This window comes from Macadamia integrifolia, chromosome 14 (assembly GCF_013358625.1).
Source record: "Macadamia integrifolia cultivar HAES 741 chromosome 14, SCU_Mint_v3, whole genome shotgun sequence".
Taxonomy (NCBI): Eukaryota; Viridiplantae; Streptophyta; class Magnoliopsida; order Proteales; family Proteaceae; genus Macadamia; species Macadamia integrifolia.
The window spans coordinates 2,946,608-2,966,287 of NC_056570.1; the positions used below are offsets into that span (position 1 = coordinate 2,946,608).

The 19,680-nt window shown below is 40.4% G+C and overlaps 1 protein-coding gene across 1 annotated transcript; it reads right to left on the bottom strand.

Annotated features, from left to right (window-relative positions):
• Nucleotides 1–15,531: 15,531 nt before the first annotated feature.
• Nucleotides 15,532–17,841, bottom strand: LOC122060873 (E3 ubiquitin-protein ligase UPL5-like). The gene has a single exon (XM_042623972.1). The coding sequence runs from the start codon at nucleotides 17,536–17,538 to the stop codon at nucleotides 15,544–15,546; it is 1,995 nt and encodes a 664-aa protein (XP_042479906.1). The 5' UTR covers nucleotides 17,539–17,841; the 3' UTR covers nucleotides 15,532–15,543.
• Between the last annotated feature and the right edge of the window lie 1,839 nt (nucleotides 17,842–19,680).

The following is a 19,680-nucleotide window of genomic DNA, read 5'->3' on the forward strand; positions in this document are numbered from 1 at the left end:
GTGGGCCACTGGGCCCATCGAGTTGAGTAAGTGGTATGTCGAATCCAAATTGTCTTAGGACTCTATTTGTTTTCCACATAGGTTTATTATTCCTAGTCCAATTTTGAATTCCTAGTTGTAATAGGAGTGTCTAGTCCTATTGGGAAACTAGCTCCTAGTTGAAGTAGGAGTGTCTAGTCCTATTGGGAAACTAGCTCCTCGTAGTAGTTTGATTGCTATTCTGTCCTCTATAAATAGAAGAGCCTATGTACTCATAATGAGATATTTGAATAAAGAATAATTGCAGTCAATTGCTTAGAACAGCCGAGATAGCTGTGGGTGAGAAGCCCGGCCGAGACAGCCGCTCCTCCCCCACTTTTCCCTTTGTTTCTTCTTGGTTAAAGCTTTCTATTTTATCCTAAAGTTACTGCTGTTGAAGTATACGATTGTTGTGAATATTCATAAGTTCAGATCTGTCCAAGTTACAAACCAGATTTGATTCTCTCTCCTGAAGCCTGCGATTATTTCTCCTAGGTCAGAAAATCAAGAAAGCTTATAACTTCACAACCAGCCGTCAGAATCCTCTCAACTTTTGGGGTTTTTGTACCCTCCCTAGGGACTATCTACGCCCAAGAGTGCAGCTCAATCGGACTCCTACAGACCTTGCCGCACCTCTCTCTCTCCAGCTCTATAGCAGGTCTTTCTCTATCCTATCGGGTTGTGTTTTGGGCTGGTTTTGCTCCTATATGGGTATTGTATCCTTGGGGGTTTATTTGAAGATCTTATTTCTTTGTTTTCTGATCCTATTTGTATTAGTTGGGGTTATAAATTGCTGGGGTAGTTTCTTGTAATCTACTCCTGCATTAAGTGGTATCAGAGCTATGGCTTAGACAGAAGAACCCCAACCCACCCTTCAAGATGTGATGAAAGTAATCCAATCCTTGTCTACGAGGTTGGATGGACATGACCAACAGTTGGCTGACCTAAAAGAGAGTACTGCTGCCCACTCTAACACCCAACCAACTGTTGCCCAAACTAATGTTCAACCTGCTATTAATTGCATTGGTAATGTTCCCAGAAGAGTCACTATGCAACCTAGAAGGAATGTCCCAGCTCAGAATGATGAGTATGATGAATATGACAATCAACTTTATCAGCCTGACGATACGTATAAGGTCAAGTTAGAATTGAAAGAGTACAATGGGAGGCACGATCCCCTCTACTACCAGGATTGAGTAATTTCCTTTCATGACTACTTTCGATGGTATCGTATGCCTGAAGAAAGGAAAGTTCAATTAGTTGTCACTAAGTTAATTGGTGGAGCTAAGGATTGGTGGAGGATTGAAGAGAATAGGCTGATCTACAGTCGTCAGATGCCTCACAATTGGGAAGACTTGAAATTTATCTTTAACGATCGATTCTTGCCACCCACCTACCGACGTCGACTCTACGACATGCTGAATACTCTCAGGCAAGGTACTATGACTGTAGGAGATTATATTGATCGTTTTAATGAATTGCTTTCATGAACAGGTGCCCATAAAGAAGACGAAGAACTGTTCATATCTCGTTTCAAACTGGGGTTAAGGTACGATATTCGTGAGAAGCTTGGCATGATCGAGATACCCTCCTTAAGCACTTGTTTTGACAAATCACTAGAAGCAGAAGATCTGATCAAAACAACCTCCAGAAGGTACATCCAGCCAACTGACAACAAAAAGCCTTATGTACCAACCAAACCCACTAGATTTCCTACCCGAGCTCCACAAGATACACAGGATAAGGGGAAGGCTCCAATAGGAAGGGAGAGTGGATCTGTGACATGCTACAGTTGTGGAAAGACTGGACACACGGCAAAATTCTGCCCTAAGCGGGGACGATCCAACTCTATCATCAGTGTCATAGAATCCATTCCGGATTTACAAATCCACGAACCTCAGGATGACGATTGGACTATTCATGTTGTAGTTGAAGGAGAGGAGAATAAACTGGAAGATGAGCTTACACCAGAGAATGATGATCCTCATGCTTATGTCAATGTGGTTGCAAGAATCCTAGTGTATGAAACTAAGGGTGAAGACTGGAGGAGGCACAATATATTCTACACCTTAATGTCTAGTGGACCTCACAAAGCTCAAGTGATTGTGGACAGTGGAAGTTGTGTGAATGTGGTATCTCAAGCCTTTGTCATTGACGAAAAGCTTAAGACTAAATCCCATCCACAGCCATATAAGGTATCTCTTCTAGACAGCAACACCATGACTGTAACTCAACGGTGTTCAGTCCCATTGAAGGTCTCAGATTATGAAGAAAGTGTATGGTGTGATGTCATGCCCATGGTCCTCACTGATGTACTACTTGGAAGGCCTTGGTTATATGACAACAATGTGCTAGTGGGAGGTACTAAGAACCAATGCATCTTCGATCACAAAGGAAAACCATTCATTCTAAACCCATTCAACATACCTCAGGTAAAAGACAAGTTAAGGGCTGCCCAACTAAGGAGTCAAAATGTATTAAAGAGTGTTGCTAAGACCTCTTCCAAAACAACCACTAAGCAAAATAAGCAACCATGCAAAGAAAATTTCAGCAAGAAGAACATTGTGGACAACAAGCTATGCGTGCTGCCCCATAGAGAATTCCTGACCCTTGGTGAAGAAAACGGCCTAATCATAGCTCTTGTTACCAAGGCTGCTGAACCAGTGATAGTGGTCAAACATCCCCCACAAATCAAAGAGTTACTTGTTGATTTTTCAGATTTGGTGCCAGAGGAACTGCCTAATAAACTACCACCGATGAGGGATATTCAGCATGCCATTGACCTTGTGCCTGGGTCAGTACTCCCTAATCTGCCCACTTACCGTCTCAGTCCTACAAAGCATGCCGAGCTCAAGAGACAAGTGGATGATTTATTAAAGAAAGGGTTCTTGGTTGAGAGCATGAGTCCATGTGCAGTACCAGCCCTATTGACACCAAAGAAAGACGGATCATGGCGTATGTGCATCGACAGCCGGGCCATTAACAAAATCACGGTAAAGTACAGATTTCCTATTCCTCATTTGGATAATATGCTTGACATGTTGACAGGAGCCTCCATCTTTTCAAAGATTGATCTACGGAGTGGCTACCATCAAATTCAAATCCGTCCATGGGATGAATGGAAAACAGCCTTCAAAACAAAAGAAGGCATGTATGAGTGGAAGGTTATGACTTTTGGCCTCACCAATGCACCTAACACTTTCATGAGGGTGATGACACATGTACTATGACCCTTCATCGGCAAATTTCTCGTAGTGTACTTTGATGACATACTAATATACAGAAAAGCACAAAATGAACACTTGGAGCATCTGAGACGTGTCATGAGAGTACTACGGGCAGAAAAGTTATACATCAACTTGAAGAAATGTTCCTTTATGCTGCCCAAGGTCATCTTCCTTGGTTTTATTGTGTCTTCACAAGGCATATAAGCTGATCCGGAGAAGGTAAAAAGTGTCGTTGATTGGCCTATTCCAAAGACTTTGACCGAGGTTCGTAGCTTTCACGGTCTTGCTTTATTTTACCGACGATTCATCCGGAATTTCAGCGCCGTTGTAGCCCCAATTACAGAATGCACAAAAGGGGGAAAAGTCCCATTTCAGTAGACTCCGGCAGCCACTAAAGCTTTCAACTTGATCAAACAAAAGATGACAGAAGCACCAGTGCTTCGACTACCCAATTTTGATCTTATGTTTGAAGTGGCTACTGATGCATCCCATGTTGGGATAGGAGGAGTGCTTATGCAAGAGGGCCATCCGATTGCCTTCTACAGTGAAAAGTTGAATGATGCAAAAAGAAAGTATTCTACCTATGATTTTGAACTCTATGCCATTGTTCAAATCCTCAAGCATTGGAGGCATTACTTAATTGGCAAAGAGTTTGTGCTCTATTCGGATCATGAAGCACTCAAATACTTGTACTCACAAAAGACCATTAGTGATCGGCACGCTAAATGAATCTCATACTTGCAAGGATACGTATTTGCTCTCAAGTACAAAGCTGGGAAGGAGAATCAAGTGGCTGATGCACTTAATCGAAAGGTGATGATGATGCACACCTTCACAGTACAAAGTGCAGTAGTGGAACACATTAAAGAGGAGTACATTAGTGATGCTGATTTTTCAAAAGTATTCAACAACCTACAAGGAGGAGGACGGGATGACAAATTTGCTATACATGATGGGTATCTTTTCAAAGGCACTCGCCTCTGAATCCCAAACACCTCTTTGAGACATCACTTGATTCGAGAGCTACATAGAAGAGGAATGGGTGGACACTTTGGCAAGGATAAAACATACTCCATGATAAAAGACTTATACTTTTGGCCTCAACTCTTAAAGGATGTGCAACATGTGATACAGAGATGCCGCACTTGTCAACTTGCTAAAGGAGAAAAGAAAAATACAGGATTGTACACACCATTGCCCGTTCCACATGCACCTTGGCAAGACATAAGCATGGATTTTGTCCTAGACTTACCACCTACACGGGAAAGGTATAATTCCATATTTGTGGTAGTAGATCGTTTCTCCAAGATGGCACACTTTATCCCGTGCAAAAAGACTCTTGATGCAAGTCACTTGGCCAAACTCTTTTTCAAAGAGATAGTGCGCATACATGGTCTACCACAGACAATTGTTTCAGATAGGGATGTCAAGTTCATGAGCTACTTCTGGAAGACTCTATGGCTGAAAACAAATACTAAACTCAAGTTTTTCACTGCATTCCATCCTCAGACAAACGGACAGACGGAAGTGGTGAACAGAAGTCTTGGCAACTTACTCCGATGTCTAGTCTGAGACTATGAAAAGACTTGGCCATCTATACTATATATTGCTAAATTCACCTATAATATTTCCGTCAACCGCACCACAGGTCATACACCATTTGAGATTGTCCTTGGACTGCAGCCTCAACGACCGGTTGACTTGGTACCTTTGCCACCTCAGGGCCGTATTAGTGTAGAAACCGATGAGTTCCTTAGACACATCACGGAGGTACACGCTGATGTTCGTCGTCGCATCGCTGTTAGCAATGACGGATACCAAGCAACTGCCAATCGACATCGTCGCTACGTGGAATTTCAGCCTAGTGATTTGGTAATGGTTCGAATTCCACCTGAGAGGTTTCCTCCTAGTACAGTGCACAAGCTCCATCCTCGGAACATGGGTCCCTACAAGGTCTTGAAGCGCATTGGCGCTACTGCTTACATGCTAGAGCTACTCCTACTCTGAAGATCAATAATGTCTTCAATGTAGCTGATCTGACGATATATTTGGGACACCATTCTGATGACGGTGACAGTGAACACACCCTCAAACTTCCTCAATTTGCAAACCCTAAAGATGATGTCATCGAAGATGTTCTCGACAACAAGTTCACCATAGTTCATGGGGGTAAATGGTACTACTCCTTCCTCATTAAATGGAAAGGTAGACCACGAGAGGATTGTACTTGGATCCATGCCGATGACTTTCAACGCCTTGACACGGACCTCTATAAGCATTACATGTCCCTTACCCATTCATCGGAGTTAAACGATTCTAAGAAAGGGGGAGCTGATGTAGATCCACATTATGGAAGGAAATATGAGAGGAATAAGGGTCTAGCCTTAGTCCACCTAAGTGGCTAGGGTCCAACCAAGAAGCCAGCCACATTATGGAAGGAAATATGGGAGGAAGAAGGGTCCAGCCTTAGTCCACCTAAGTGGCTAAGGTCTAGCCAAGAAGCCAGCCGAACCCCTACTTGGTCCACCTGAGTGGCTAAGTACAAATAAGGGCCAATTGGGCCCATCGGCTAGAGGAATAATTAGTAGCTGTTTTTAATTAATTAGTGGGCCATTGGGCCCATCGAGTTGAGTAAGTGGTATGTCAAGTCCAAATTGTCTTAGGACACTATTTGTTTTCCACATAGGTTTATTATTCCTAGTCCAATTTTGAATTCCTAGTTGTAGTAGAAGTGTCTAGTCCTATTGGGAAACTAGCTCCTCGTAGTAGTTTGATTGTTATTCTGCTCTCTGTAAATAGAGGAGCCTATGTACTCATAATGAGAGATTTGAATAAAGAATAATTGCAGTCAATTGCTTAGAACAGCCGAGATAGCTGTGGGTGAGAAGCCCGGGCCGAGACAGCCGCTCCTCCCCCACTTTTCCCTTTGTTTCTTCTTGGTTAAAGCTTTCTATTTTATCCTAAAGTTACTGTTGTTGAAGTATACGATTGTTGTGAATATTAATAAGTTCAGATCTGTCCAAGTTACAAACCAGATTTGATTCTCTCTCCTAAAGCCTGCGATTATTTCTCCTAGGTCAGAAAATCAAGAAAACTTGTAACTTCACAACCAGCCGTCAGAATCCTCTCAACTTTGGGGGTTTTTGTACCCTCCCTAGGGACTATCTACGCCCAAGAGTGNTTACTTGATGGTTGTTTCTCCTTTAGACTTAAGATGATGCGATGAAGTAGGGATTGCCACATTAGAAGGCCATAATGGTGAAACTATGATGGCAAATCTGAATATTTGGAATACATGGTAGTGCTGAGATCAATCCCAGTATAAGTGGGTTACTTCAGATTGTCTTTTATTTAGTACTAGTGGGCGGCCAGTACAATTTTGCACATCGGGAGATCATCTGGCATGTCCACGATATAGTATAGAAGGTTTCAGAGGGAGGGTATTGTGCAATATTTCTATCCTTATTATGCAATTTTTTGTGAAGAGCTTGTTGCTTGCTTGCTTCTGACATTTTCTTCTTGAACATTGACTTCTTACATTCTTGATGTCTTCCAATCCACTCCCCCCCACCCTTTTGACCGTGCCATTCTTGGCGTATGTGTTTACAACCCTATTACATTCTGATGGAGGGCCGGTAGGGGTAGGGACGAAATCCCAGATAGGGATCTCAGAGTTGCATGGGAAAGGGAGAAATCGCACCAAGAAAGGGGGAAAAGAATCACACACACGCCCGCAGGCTCTCAACTACTCAAGCTCAATTCATCTTTTTAATCTCTGTCTAATAACTTGGATTACATGCCCTTATATAATAACTGAAAATTAAAACTTGCCTAGTAAAATCTAAAACTAAAATTAGCAACTTCAAAATGGCTTCCTAAATTCTAACTAATGAAATTAGAAACAAATAAAATTTAAATTGGTAACTCCCTAATTGACTAAAAACTACCCAAAAATAAAAGATTACATATCGTCACAAATTAAATAACTCAATTCTTCCTAAATAAAGTAACTCCTAAAATATCCTATTGATTTCAAAAATCTAATCAGACCCGACTCGTCTCGGTCGAGATTGCCCGACGGGTCAACCCAGTTCAGCCTCGATTCTGCATCAAGTGGAACACATTAAAGAGGAGTACATTAGTGATGCTGATTTTTCAGAAGTATTCAACAACCTACAAGGAGGACGGGATGACAAATTTGCTATACATGATGGGCATCTTTTCAAAGGCACTCGTCTCTGCATCCCAAACACCTCTTTGAGACATCACTTGATTCGAGAGCTACATGGAGGAAGAATGGGTGGACACTTTGGCAAGGACAAAACATACTCCATGATGAAAGACTTATACTTTTGGCCTCAACTCTTAAAGGATGTGCAACATGTGATACAGAGATGCCGCACCTATCCACTTGCTAAAGGAGAAAAGAAGAATACTGGATTGTACACACCGTTGCCCGTTCCACATGTACCTTGGCAAGACATAAGCATGGATTTTGTCCTAGGCTTACCACCTACACAGGAAAGGTATGATTCCATATTTGTGGTAGTAGATCGTTTCTCCAAGATGGCACACTTTATCCCGTGCAAGAAGACTCTTGATGCAAGTCACTTGGCCAAACTCTTTTTCAAAGAGATAATGCGCATACATGGTCTACTACAGACAATTGTTTCAGATAGGGATGTCAAGTTCATGAGCTATTTCTGGAAGACTCTATGGCTGAAAACAAATACTAAACTCAAGTTTTCCACTGCATTCCATCCTCAGACAGACGGACAGACGGAAGTGGTGAACAGAAGTCTTGGCAACTTACTCCGATATCTAGTCCGAGACTATGAAAAGACTTGGCCATCTATACTGGATATTGCTGAATTCGCCTATAATAGTTTTGTCAACCGCACCACAGGTCGTACACCATTTGAGATTGTCCTTGGACTGCAGCCTCAACGACTGGTTGACTTGGTACCTTTGCCACCGCAGGCCCGTATTAGTGTAGAAGCCGATGAGTTCCCTAGACACATCACGGAGGTACATGGTGATGTTCGTCATTGCATCGCTGTTAGCAATGACGGATACTAAGCAACTGCCAATCGACATCATCACTACGTGGAATTTCAGCCTAGTTGATGCAGATTCTTCACCAAACTAGGCTTGTTTTATTAGGAATAAGCTTTGGGTTGGGTTGTATACGTGTTAGGCCTTCAGTCCATGTGGTTTGGAGTATATTGGGCCACTTTTATAGGTCTAAACTAGGGGTTCTAAGGCTGCATACGGGATTCAGTGATTTGTTTCCTTTTTAGATGGGGTTATTTAGTTTCTAATTTCAGTACCTAAATTAGTTTCTAAATTCAAGTCATTGTTAGTTTCTAATTTCTGTCTAGATTAGTTTCTATTTTCATTAGATTCTAATTTCCAGTTTTTAGTAACTTCTTGTAATCAATTTTTAGTAACTCAAATTTAGTAACTCTGAGTTACTATTACTTGTAAACCCTCCCCATCATTATTATAAATAAAGGAGAGCTCTCATTAGTAGAGCCACGATTTTATGAACAAAAAAAAAGATGCTACTGCATTTCTCCTCTATGAGGGTTCTTTGTGTTTGATCAAAGAAGAAGGGTTTGGTGTTTGATCCAAGCGACACTCTGCGGCGAGAAGTCCGAGTGGGTTGTTATTATTTCTGGTTTCTCTTATTGTGGTTATCTTCTTCAATTTCCCAAGTAAGTAATCTGAACTTTCTGCAAAAAATTTTCTGGGTTTTAAGAGTTCTGGATTCTCCCACAAACCTGTACCAATCTAAGAGACCAGCCGTCAGATGGATATGAAATTCTGGTCGAGTGCTGCCCTTGCTAAATGGGAGACTCGATCCAAAATTTAGAGGGATCTGACCAAGGGATTGAGACTTATGGAAAGTCTCCCTGTTCTGTCCGATTGAAGTTCTGCCCAGATTTTCTTGTCTAATTAGTGTTGTATTTGACTGCTGCCTTTATTCTCCGATGGACTGGACCTTTCTAATTAGTAATCTGAGTTGATTATAGGCTCTTTAATATTCTGTTATTGAATTTCCTGAAACTGCTGGGATCGACTGTAAGGTTTCAGAACCTGCTGTCCAGAGTTGAGTTCTGGTTTGGTACTTTGGTTTATCTGTTCCTGTGGTGTTTGCTGCTGATTGTGTCTTATTCAATGCTCTATTCCTATTGTTGGTTAGTCTACTTGTTGGTGTAGTCTCTACGCTCAGAAATTCCAGGTTTTGGATTTGAGAATTCTGGTTTTCAATGACTATTGATTGATTACTTCTGGACTGTTGATTGCCGCCAATGTTTGGGTAATTATAGTTGTTCTTTGGTTTACAAGATCCTGTTGTTTGGGTCTAGTTTGACTTGGCAAACCTAGTCCTACATTACTAGTGATTTGGTAATGGTTCGAATTCCACCTGAGAGGTTTCCTCCTGGTACAGTGCACAAGCTCCATCCTCGGAACATGGGTCCCTACAAGGTCTTGAAGCGCATTGGCACTAATGCTTACATGCTAGAGCTACCTCCTACTCTGAAGATCAACAATGTCTTCAATGTAGCTGATCTGACAATATATTTGGGACACCATTCTGATGACGGTGACACTGAACACACCCTCAAACTTTCTCAATTTGCAAACCCTAAAGATGATGTCATCGAAGATGTTCTCGACAACAAGTTCACCACAGTTCGTGGGGGCAAAGGGTACTACTCCTTCCTCATTAAATGGAAAGGTCGACCACGAGAGGATTGTACTTGGATCCATGCCGATGACTTTCAACGCCTTGACACGGACCTCTATGAGCACTATATGTCCCTTACCCATTCATCGGAGTTGAATGATTCTAAGAAAGGGGGAGCTGATATAGATCCACATTATGGAATGAAATATGAGAGGAAGAAGGGTCTAGCCTTAGTCCACCTAAGTGGCTAGGGTCCAGCCAAGAAGCCAGCCGAACCCCTACTTGGTCCACCTGAGTGGCTAAGTACAAATAAGGGCCAATTGGGCCCATCAGCTAGGGGAATAATTAGTAGTTGTTTTTAATTAATTAGTGGGCCATTGGGCCCATCGAGTTGAGTAAGTGGTATATCGAGTCCAAATTGTCTTAGGACTCTATTTGTTTTCCACATAGGTTTATTGAATTCCTAGTTGTAGTAGGAGTGTCTAGTCCTATTGGGAAACTAGCTCCTAGTTGAAGTAGGAGTGTCTAGTCCTATTGGGAAACTAGCTCCTAGCAGTAGTTTGATTGCTATTCTGCCCTCTATAAATAGAGGAGCCTATGTACTCATAATTTCAGATTTGAATAAAGAATAATTACAGTCAATTGCTTAGAACAGCCGGGATAGCTGTGGGTGAGAAGCCCGGGCCGAGACAACCGCTCCTCCCCCACTTTTCCCTTTGTTTCTTCTTGGTTAAAGCTTTCTATGTTATCCTAAAGTTACTGCTGTTGAAGTATACGACTGTTGTGAATATTCAGAAGTTCAGATCTGTCCAAGTTACAAACCAGATTTGATTCTCTCTCCTGAAGCCTGCGATTATTTCTCCTAGGTCAGAAAATCAAGAAAGCTTGTAACTTCACAACCAGCCGTCAGAATCCTCTCAACTTTTGGGGTTTTTGTACCCTCCCTAGGGACTATCTACGCTCAAGAGTACAGCTCAATCGGACTGCTACAGACCTGGCCACACCTCTCTCTCTCCAGCTCTATTGCAGGTCTTTCTCTCTCCTATCGGGTTGTGTTTTGGGCTGGTTTTGCTCCTATATGGATATTGTATCCTTGGGGGTTTATTTGAATGTCTTATTTCTTTGTTTCCTGGTTCTATTTGTATTGTTTGGGGTTATAAATTGCTGGGGTAATTTCTTGTAATCTACTCCTGCATTAATGTGTCAATGCAAAACCAAGTCCGCCATCAATCTCAAATCACTGTGGCATGGCTAACCTTGGGTGTACCGACTTGGGATCAACCTGAACTTCTCATAATCACTCAAAACTCCTTCTGCCATAAACAACCTTTCAAAAATCCTCCTTTAACTACACAGATGCATCTGAACCACTCATCGGGCATCTGTTTGACCTTCTGAGAAAATTACCTATAGGCCCCTACACCTGAAGTAATTACAAACCCCTGAGACCCAAAATTACTAACCAAGAGCTATTTGAATTGATATTTGGTCATTTTTGGAGTGACCAAACGAGAATCACCGTAGCTTCTTCACACGAACTCGGATCACGCCAAAACAAGTTGCATTGGGCTCACGATTCAGAACACTACAATTCTCCAAATAACCCGTCTTCAAAATCATCCATGTGAAATGACTAAAATGCCTCTGAAGCTTGCACTGACCATAACTCTCACATTCGAAGTTGGATCGAAATGATTCTGGATGTGTTGGATACCAAATACTTTATTCTACAACTTTCCAAAAAGAACCAACAATTGAAACTACCTTCTTGAAGGACCAAAATACCCCCAAACATAAATCGGTCAAAATTGCTGCAACTTGGTTGGAACTTATAACAAACACCACTACCACATCTACTGCACTCATGCAATCTCTAACACACCTCTAAGCAATGCCATGTCATCAGAGTGATCGTACGTTGCCACGTCATCACATATGGCCACCTCATCATTGACATGTGGCCAATGTTGCCAACAAGGACAATCTATATGCAGCCCTAATGGTGTCGGCCACATGGATCCATGCCCTCCACTCAACTCTATTCGAGGTCATACTTGATACAAGGCCTAAGCTATACATGTCTTTCCTCACAACTTCTCCTAGGGTCATTTTAGAACTACCCCTAACTCTTTTAATTCCTTTAATCTGAATCAAATCACTCCTTCTAACTAGAACATCCCAAGGCCTTTGATGAACATAGCTATACCAACTCAAATGACTTTGCCATAGCTTATCACGTACTAGGGTTATTCCCAAATCAGCTCTAATATGATCATTCCTTTATCCTTCTAAGTTTTACCACAAATATATCTCAACATCCTCACCTCCAATACACTTAATATATCTATATGATGCTTCTTAACTGCTCAACAATTCGCACAATACATTATAGCTAGTTGTATGACTATACTATAAAATTTCCTTTAAGCTCTAAAGGAATATGTTGATCACAAAACACTTAAGACACACATCTCCACTTCATCCATCCCATTTTAATTCACCTGGAAACATCATCCTCCATATCACCTTCTTTAATTGTCATTGAGTCCAAGAACCCAAAGTCATCACTTTGCAGAATCTCCCTCTCGCCAATTTTCACCATCTCATATTCCATCCTAGTATAACTAAAGTTACACACGATATACTCTGTCTTTGTTCTATTTATTTTAAAACCTTTTGATTCCAAGGTTGGTTTGCATAACTCCAACTTGGAATTAATCCTTGATTTTGACTCATCCACCAAAACTATATCGTCAATAAAAAGCATACACCAGAGGACCTCATCTTGAGTGTCCTCAGTTAAATCATCCATGATAAGAACAAACAAATAAGGGCTTAAAATTGATCCTTCATGTAACCCAATTGTAATTGGGAATTCACTACCTTAACCCCTCAAGGTTCTCACGCTAGTCACCACATCATCATTCATACCTTTCAGAACATCCACATATTTACTTGAGACACTTCTCTTCTCTAGTACAGACGGTTGAACTTGGTGCAATTGTAAGGTTACTCCATTGTGATCAAGCGGACATGGGTTCAAGTCAAGAAACAACCTCCTCACAAAGCAGGGGTAAGGCTATGTACATTATAACCCTTCCCAAACCTCCTAGTCGTACATCTCTCTTTTTTTTTTTTTTTTTTTAACTTCTCTTCTCTAGTACATGCCAAATAAACACATTTCGGACTGTAATACGCTTTTTCTAAGCCAATAAATACCATACGAAGATCCTTCTTGCAAACTTTAAATTTTTCCATGAACCTCCTAAGTAGATAGATTCTATCGTGGATCTCCTTAGCATAAAACCAAATTGGTTCTCCAAAATAGTATATTCTCATCTCAACTGGGTTTCAATAACCCTCTCCCATAATTTTATAGTATAACTCATTAGTTTTATGCCTGTAACTGTTATTGCAGCTCTGAATATAATATTTTTGTAAATCGGAACAACCATGCTTCTCCTCCATTCATTTGGCATTTTCCTTGCGCTCATAATCATGTTAAACAATTTGATTAATCAAGATAAACCACATATTCTTAAGCTCTTCCACACTTCTATTAGGACCCCATCTGGGCATGTGTCTTGCTTACTTTCATCTTTCTTAAATCTTCTTTAACTTCAAACACCCTAATATTACGTATATATCTACGTCATGTAGTGTCCTGATGAGTAATGCAATATTCTGAATCACTATTGCCGGAATTGTCTTCATTTAGTAGGTTGTAGGATTACTCTTTCCATCTCTCTTTAATGTGTCCCTTATTAGTACTCTGCCATCTTCACTTTTAATACATCTAACATGGTTGAAATCTCAACTCTTCCTTTCCCTTATTTTAGCTATCTTATAGATAGCTTTCTTCCCCTCCTTTGTGGTCAGGTTGTTATAAAGATCATCTTATTTCTTCACCCTTGATTTTCTTCACAATCTTCTTATCTTCATTTTTGGAAATTTTATACCCCTTTAGATCCTCTACATCATTCTACGTCTTAAAATTAGCTTTCTTAGTCTTAATGGATGCTTGGACCTCATCATCCAACCACCAATTCCCCCCTAAAGGTGTGACATTTTCCTTTTGATTCCCGTAGGACATCTTTAGTAACCTTTTTAATAAAAGTATCCATCTCGTTCCATATCGTATTAGTATCTCCCTTAAAGTCCCACTTTCGTTGTTTGACCACCTTACCAGTAAAGGAATTCAAGGAATCTCCTTTTTAAGATTCATCATCTTATCCTAGGGCAAACAAGCTCCCCTATCTAATGATTCTGTGTAATAATGCATATATCCATGACCACTAATCTATGTTGTGTGATTAAGCACTTCCCTGGTATAACCTTACAGGCCTTACATAACAATCTATCAGACCTTCTAGTTAGGAAGAAATCTATTTGGCTATTATGATGCCCACTTTTGTACGTAACTAAGTGTTCATCTCTCTTTTCAAAGTAAGTGTTTACAATGGATAAATCATAAATGACAAAAAAAATCTAAGATTGAGGTCCTCCCCTCCTTCCTCTCTCCAAAACCATAACCTCAATGTACCCCTTCATATCTTCTACGATCTCTCCCAGCATGTCCATTCAGATCACCACCTCTAATAATCTTTTCTCTTTGAATAAAAACTAGCAATAATACATCCATGAATTCCCGAAATTGTAACTTAATACTTTCATCCAATCCTACTTGGGGTGCATCTTAGCTTAGACTAATCCACTTAAAAATAATTGATAGAGAAAGAGGACCATGTCAATGTCTCTTTACTACTGAATCATTAACAACCATGCATTAAAAGCCACGAATAAGAAAGCACTGCATTCTTTACCTACAAGATGGATGCTTAACTTCCCAAAAACCACTCATAAGTCATAAGTCATAACAGTCCAAAAGACCTGTACTCCATCAGAAAGCAAGCCTAAGAAATCCCATGAGATAAACTAGAATGAGAAACTGGTGTGACATTTAGGGCCCGTTTGATAACGTTTCAAAAAACGGAACAAAAAACGTTTGATAAAACTGTTCCGTTTCACTTGTTTTCAGAAATATAAATAAAAATTTCTATTTGTTTTTCCATTTCTCGAAACGACACGTGGCCATTCTTTTCGCTGGTTACTATCGACTTCCAGAAACATGACTATCAAACACCTTCAAATTCTGTTTTTGTTTCTAGAAACGGAAATTTATGTTTCTGCAGAAACGTTATCAAACGGGCCCTTAATTGTCATAACACAACAAATGAAGAGCACCTGGATTCCAATAGTGGAAGCATATCACACACATTCGTTCTTCTAAGCATTGAGATCCACACAAAGACATTGAATTTGGAAGAGCATACGGATTCCAAAAGTTTCTATAAGCAAATGGGAAGGGATTGAATGCAAGGATAACAATGGGATGATTCTTTGTTCATTCTTCTCCTTTTGAACATATCATGCATTACTTCTGCACAACTGCCAAAATCTAACACCGCCCACCCACCCAAAAAAATAAAGGAGGACTTTGATCTTAAGTCAGTTCCAAATGTTGTAAGCTGGAAAAAGTGAATAACTGAGTTTAGATGATTCCACTGGGCATTAAAAGTAGTCTTGAGGCAGTAGGGAGGAAGCTCAAATATTCAAATAGACTAAAATAGTGATTAGAGCAACATATTCTTGCATAAATACAAAAAGTTTTTTTAAGAAAAACTTTTGACTAATAAAGACAATAAAGGCAATCAAAACTTGAGAAGAAAAAACTAACAAAAGCACATTCAGGATAAGCTCACCAGGATTAGGAAAGAATCTTCTGCCATCATTTGGACATGCTAGGAAAAGGGCATTTTGAGGATTGAATAATGCTTGGCACACCAAGCAGAACCATTCTCTCAAGACACCGGGACCTGTAGCTTCTTCATTTTTGAACTCCATGAAAAGGCCACCATGCAATGCTTCAGCATCGGCGGTATAGATATACTCATATGATTCAGCCAGTAATTGAGCCCTGTCAATGAGCATCTCATGGAGTTCTTCATATTCATCCTTCACCTCAGGAAACATCATCATTGTCAAATGCCTCCTAGATTCAAAATCAGTCACATCTTTATGCTCAAGAAACCAGCGGTGCTCATCACTTCGCCTTGTGTATCTAATAAGTGCATTCAATGGAGTTCGCCTAGCCCTCATAACCGATTGAAGCTTGTCTTCAGCGCCGTGATAAAGTTTGGAAATGCTATTCAATTCCTTCAAAATAGCAAGATATTGAGACCACACAAGTTGGCGGCCTTCATTTTCTCCAGTTACTTTTTCAGCGAGAAAACCCTCCACTTTAATTAAGCATTGATCAATTTTTTCCAGCAACTCAAGGAAAATATTATGGAGTAATTCGATCTCACCCCCACAGAATGGACTTTTATCACCACCCTCAAGCAAAGTAATACGCACGGGACCATCCCCGACCAACTGGTCTTCAATTGCTCTTCTTAAAGGCAACAAGAACGCAGAGAAATCACGAACGTCACTTACGGATAACCCAACGCACTGCGGCGAGTTCATACCCACCTCTAAACACGCAGAGAGTCGGTTTGCCAACTCACGTACAAATGGGTAAAACTCTCGGATTATAACCGAAGCCTTCTCGTTTCCAAAATATCTCGACTCGTGTGCCCCCGCAAAGGTTTCCAACAATGAACCTAAAGTGTTTCGACATGATATGTACAATGGATCCTCACGAGAAGTTCTCGAGAGCAACTTACAGAATTCCAGCACAATGGAAGCACAGTGAGCCTGCACGGTTTTTGGTAGTAATTCGTTATCCTGTGTGAGGAAAAGCCGAATTGAATCCTCCGCACATTGCTTGTTCCCTTTAACGGGAGAAAGGAAGAGCATAACGAGAGCAGTGGCGGCACCAGCGGACTTGAAGATCTGGATATGCCCAGATGCCATCTCAGAATCGTCCTTGGGAGTCATCCTCAAGAACTCCTCCACACGGGCTCTGACGTATCTATAGGAACGGGGTGGCTGGAGTGCCTCCTCCCTACAGAGTCGACATATGGAGGATACCAAATCGTTGACAACCTGCCAAGTACGAGGATACTCCGTGCTCCTCATCCGTCCAACGAGCTGAAGACCAGCATCATTCTGGATACAACACTGGGCAAGCGACTGTTCCCACTGCAACTGCTTGCCCCGGTATATCAAACGTTGCTCGATTATGGGAATCCCGGTGATCTTTCGAATCTGTTCATGAACAGATTTAACAGAATCATCAGGGCCGGCGTGAATAACAATGGTATTACCACCAGAGATGGAACGAACAAAGAACTGCAATCTTGAACACGAGCTGGCGACGCCTCCATCGGTGGAGCCACTACAAGAAACCGATCGAACATCGGAAACCCTGGTTTTAAAATCGGATTCATCTGCACCGACACTAGTACTGGTGTGCCCTAACCTAGCGTCCCCTCCAGCAGACGAATTGACAGCGTCAGGTTCATCCCTCTTCATCCTTCTCAATAAATCGGATAAATCATCGTCAGAGGGCCCATAATCATCCAACTTCCTCTTAGAAGAGATCCGATCGAGACGTTGATGGAAGCAATCAATAGAATTTTCTCTGAAAGACATTGGAATGAAGAAACAGCAGCTTCAATCCACCGAAAGAAAGAAACCAGCCATTCCTTCAAGACTCAAAACCCAAATCTTGACCTCAAACTAGAAAGATGAAAAAAGGAGGAGGATTGGGGTTTGGAGGCGAAAAGGAGAGAAAGCAAAGGCTGCGAAAGAAGTCATTGGAGTTGGAAGGAGGAGAGATTTTGAGAGAACCCCAAAACGGAAAACGGAGGAGGATTTTCGTTTATTTCGGAACGAGAGAATTAGAGAGAGAGAGAGAGAGAGAGAGAGGGGGGGGGAAGGTCACGACTATGTCACAAGTCACAACACTACCCGCGCTCTTCGTCAGCACATACACACTGAGCTGTAATCCTACGCTAACTTTTAAATAAACTGGAAGCATAGATTTAGTTATCGGCCGCCGACACCGATCCAATCCGGATCGAATTGTTACGTATCCATCATTTTTGCCTTTATTTTTTTTTAAATATAATTTCTTTATGGTTTTACCTCTTAAACCAAACTGATAACGAATCCAAATCAGTTAGATATCAGTATCAGTATCAGTCTCAGTCGATATCGTTACCATATAATTAATACAGCCAATCCAATACCATGCCTGAGGAGTAGTTGTAAGCCTTGCCAACATGGTGAGGTCTTGGGATCGACTCCTTTGTTGCACAAAGAATTTAGTGGTCTAAGTTGTGTGGAAGCCTGGAAGGTAAGGGTGTCAATTGCCAAATGATAATCAGTTATTTGGTCTGGTCTACTATCAGATCAATTCGAAATCGACCCATTACAACTTGAGGTTGGTATTAAATCAATAAGCATTAACGATCGATTGGAGGATCATAACTTCAATCCTGAGATTGTAAGTGTTCTACCTTTTAAGCAATATTTATGCCGACAACTATACCCTAAAGTTCCTTATTTTTTATCATTTCCATTATTCATAATATATTTCCTTCCAAAGGCGTTATGTAGACGTCTCTAGCTCAAGTCTCCTATAATTAAGTGTGATTGTATACAACTGGGGTTTACCTTTAGGCTTGAACCATAAAACCATCCATATTACTTTTTATATTTTACAGCCATTGGATTCTAAACTTTTATTACTTTCATTTTAAGTTTAGGACTTATTTTCTTTTACTTTTAAGTGTTCATTTTTTTTTTCCAGATATTTATTAAGTTTTCAATATTAGTCAATGTTTTATTTTTGTCAAATGGTAAAGTCTCTTTAGATTGAAAGTTGATATTGGAATAAAAGATGTCACACCAAACTGCGCACGCAGCTTAATACATATTAAAGTTTTTTTTTTTCTAATCTTAATTAATATAAAAAATTAACATGAATTATCTCCATCCTCACTTTAAAAGCCCACTAATGGGCGATAAAGATAACCTGTCTATCTTCTTAACCATTTGTGGGCCACTTATAATACCTATTAAGTTGGCCCATAATGTATGCTTAACGTATGCTTGTATTGGTTTAGTATAGAATTAAAAAAAATGAAATAAACTATATTTTTAATTGTCATTTAGCAACCCTCAACTACAACAACTTGTTTATACCCTAGGTAAAGTAAAAAAATGTTCATATGTTGTTTGATATTTTATCAAATATAGTAAGAGACAAAAGTTTTCCTTCACTTGCATATAAGGAAGAATCCGCGCATCACTAGTGTTGACCTTATGATTGGACTCTTATATCGTCATAAATTTCCACTCCCTACTATGTATTGACCGATGACAATGATGAGGGGATTTCTCTTACACTGTGTGAGAAGGAAAACTCATAGTCCATGGTAATATGGTTACTAGTAATATTTTATTATTATAGGTCAATATAAAAAAATGAATTCATGTAGTATTAAAATCTATGGTAATTTACAGCACCACCCCCTGAAGAATGCCAATATTATAGAAATACCCCATCTCTTTCACCAAATTAGACTCATACCCCTTACCGTTAGTCTCTGTTACATAATATACTAAGAATGCTGACATCATCAGTTTATTTTTTATCTAAATACCATTTTGCCCTTAAAAATAGTGAAGTGATGAAATTAACCTCATTACTTGTAGTCTCCAAATCAATTTCACCACAACCCTTCCAACGACGGAGATTACAGCGAAAGAGCTTTCCTCAAGACTTTT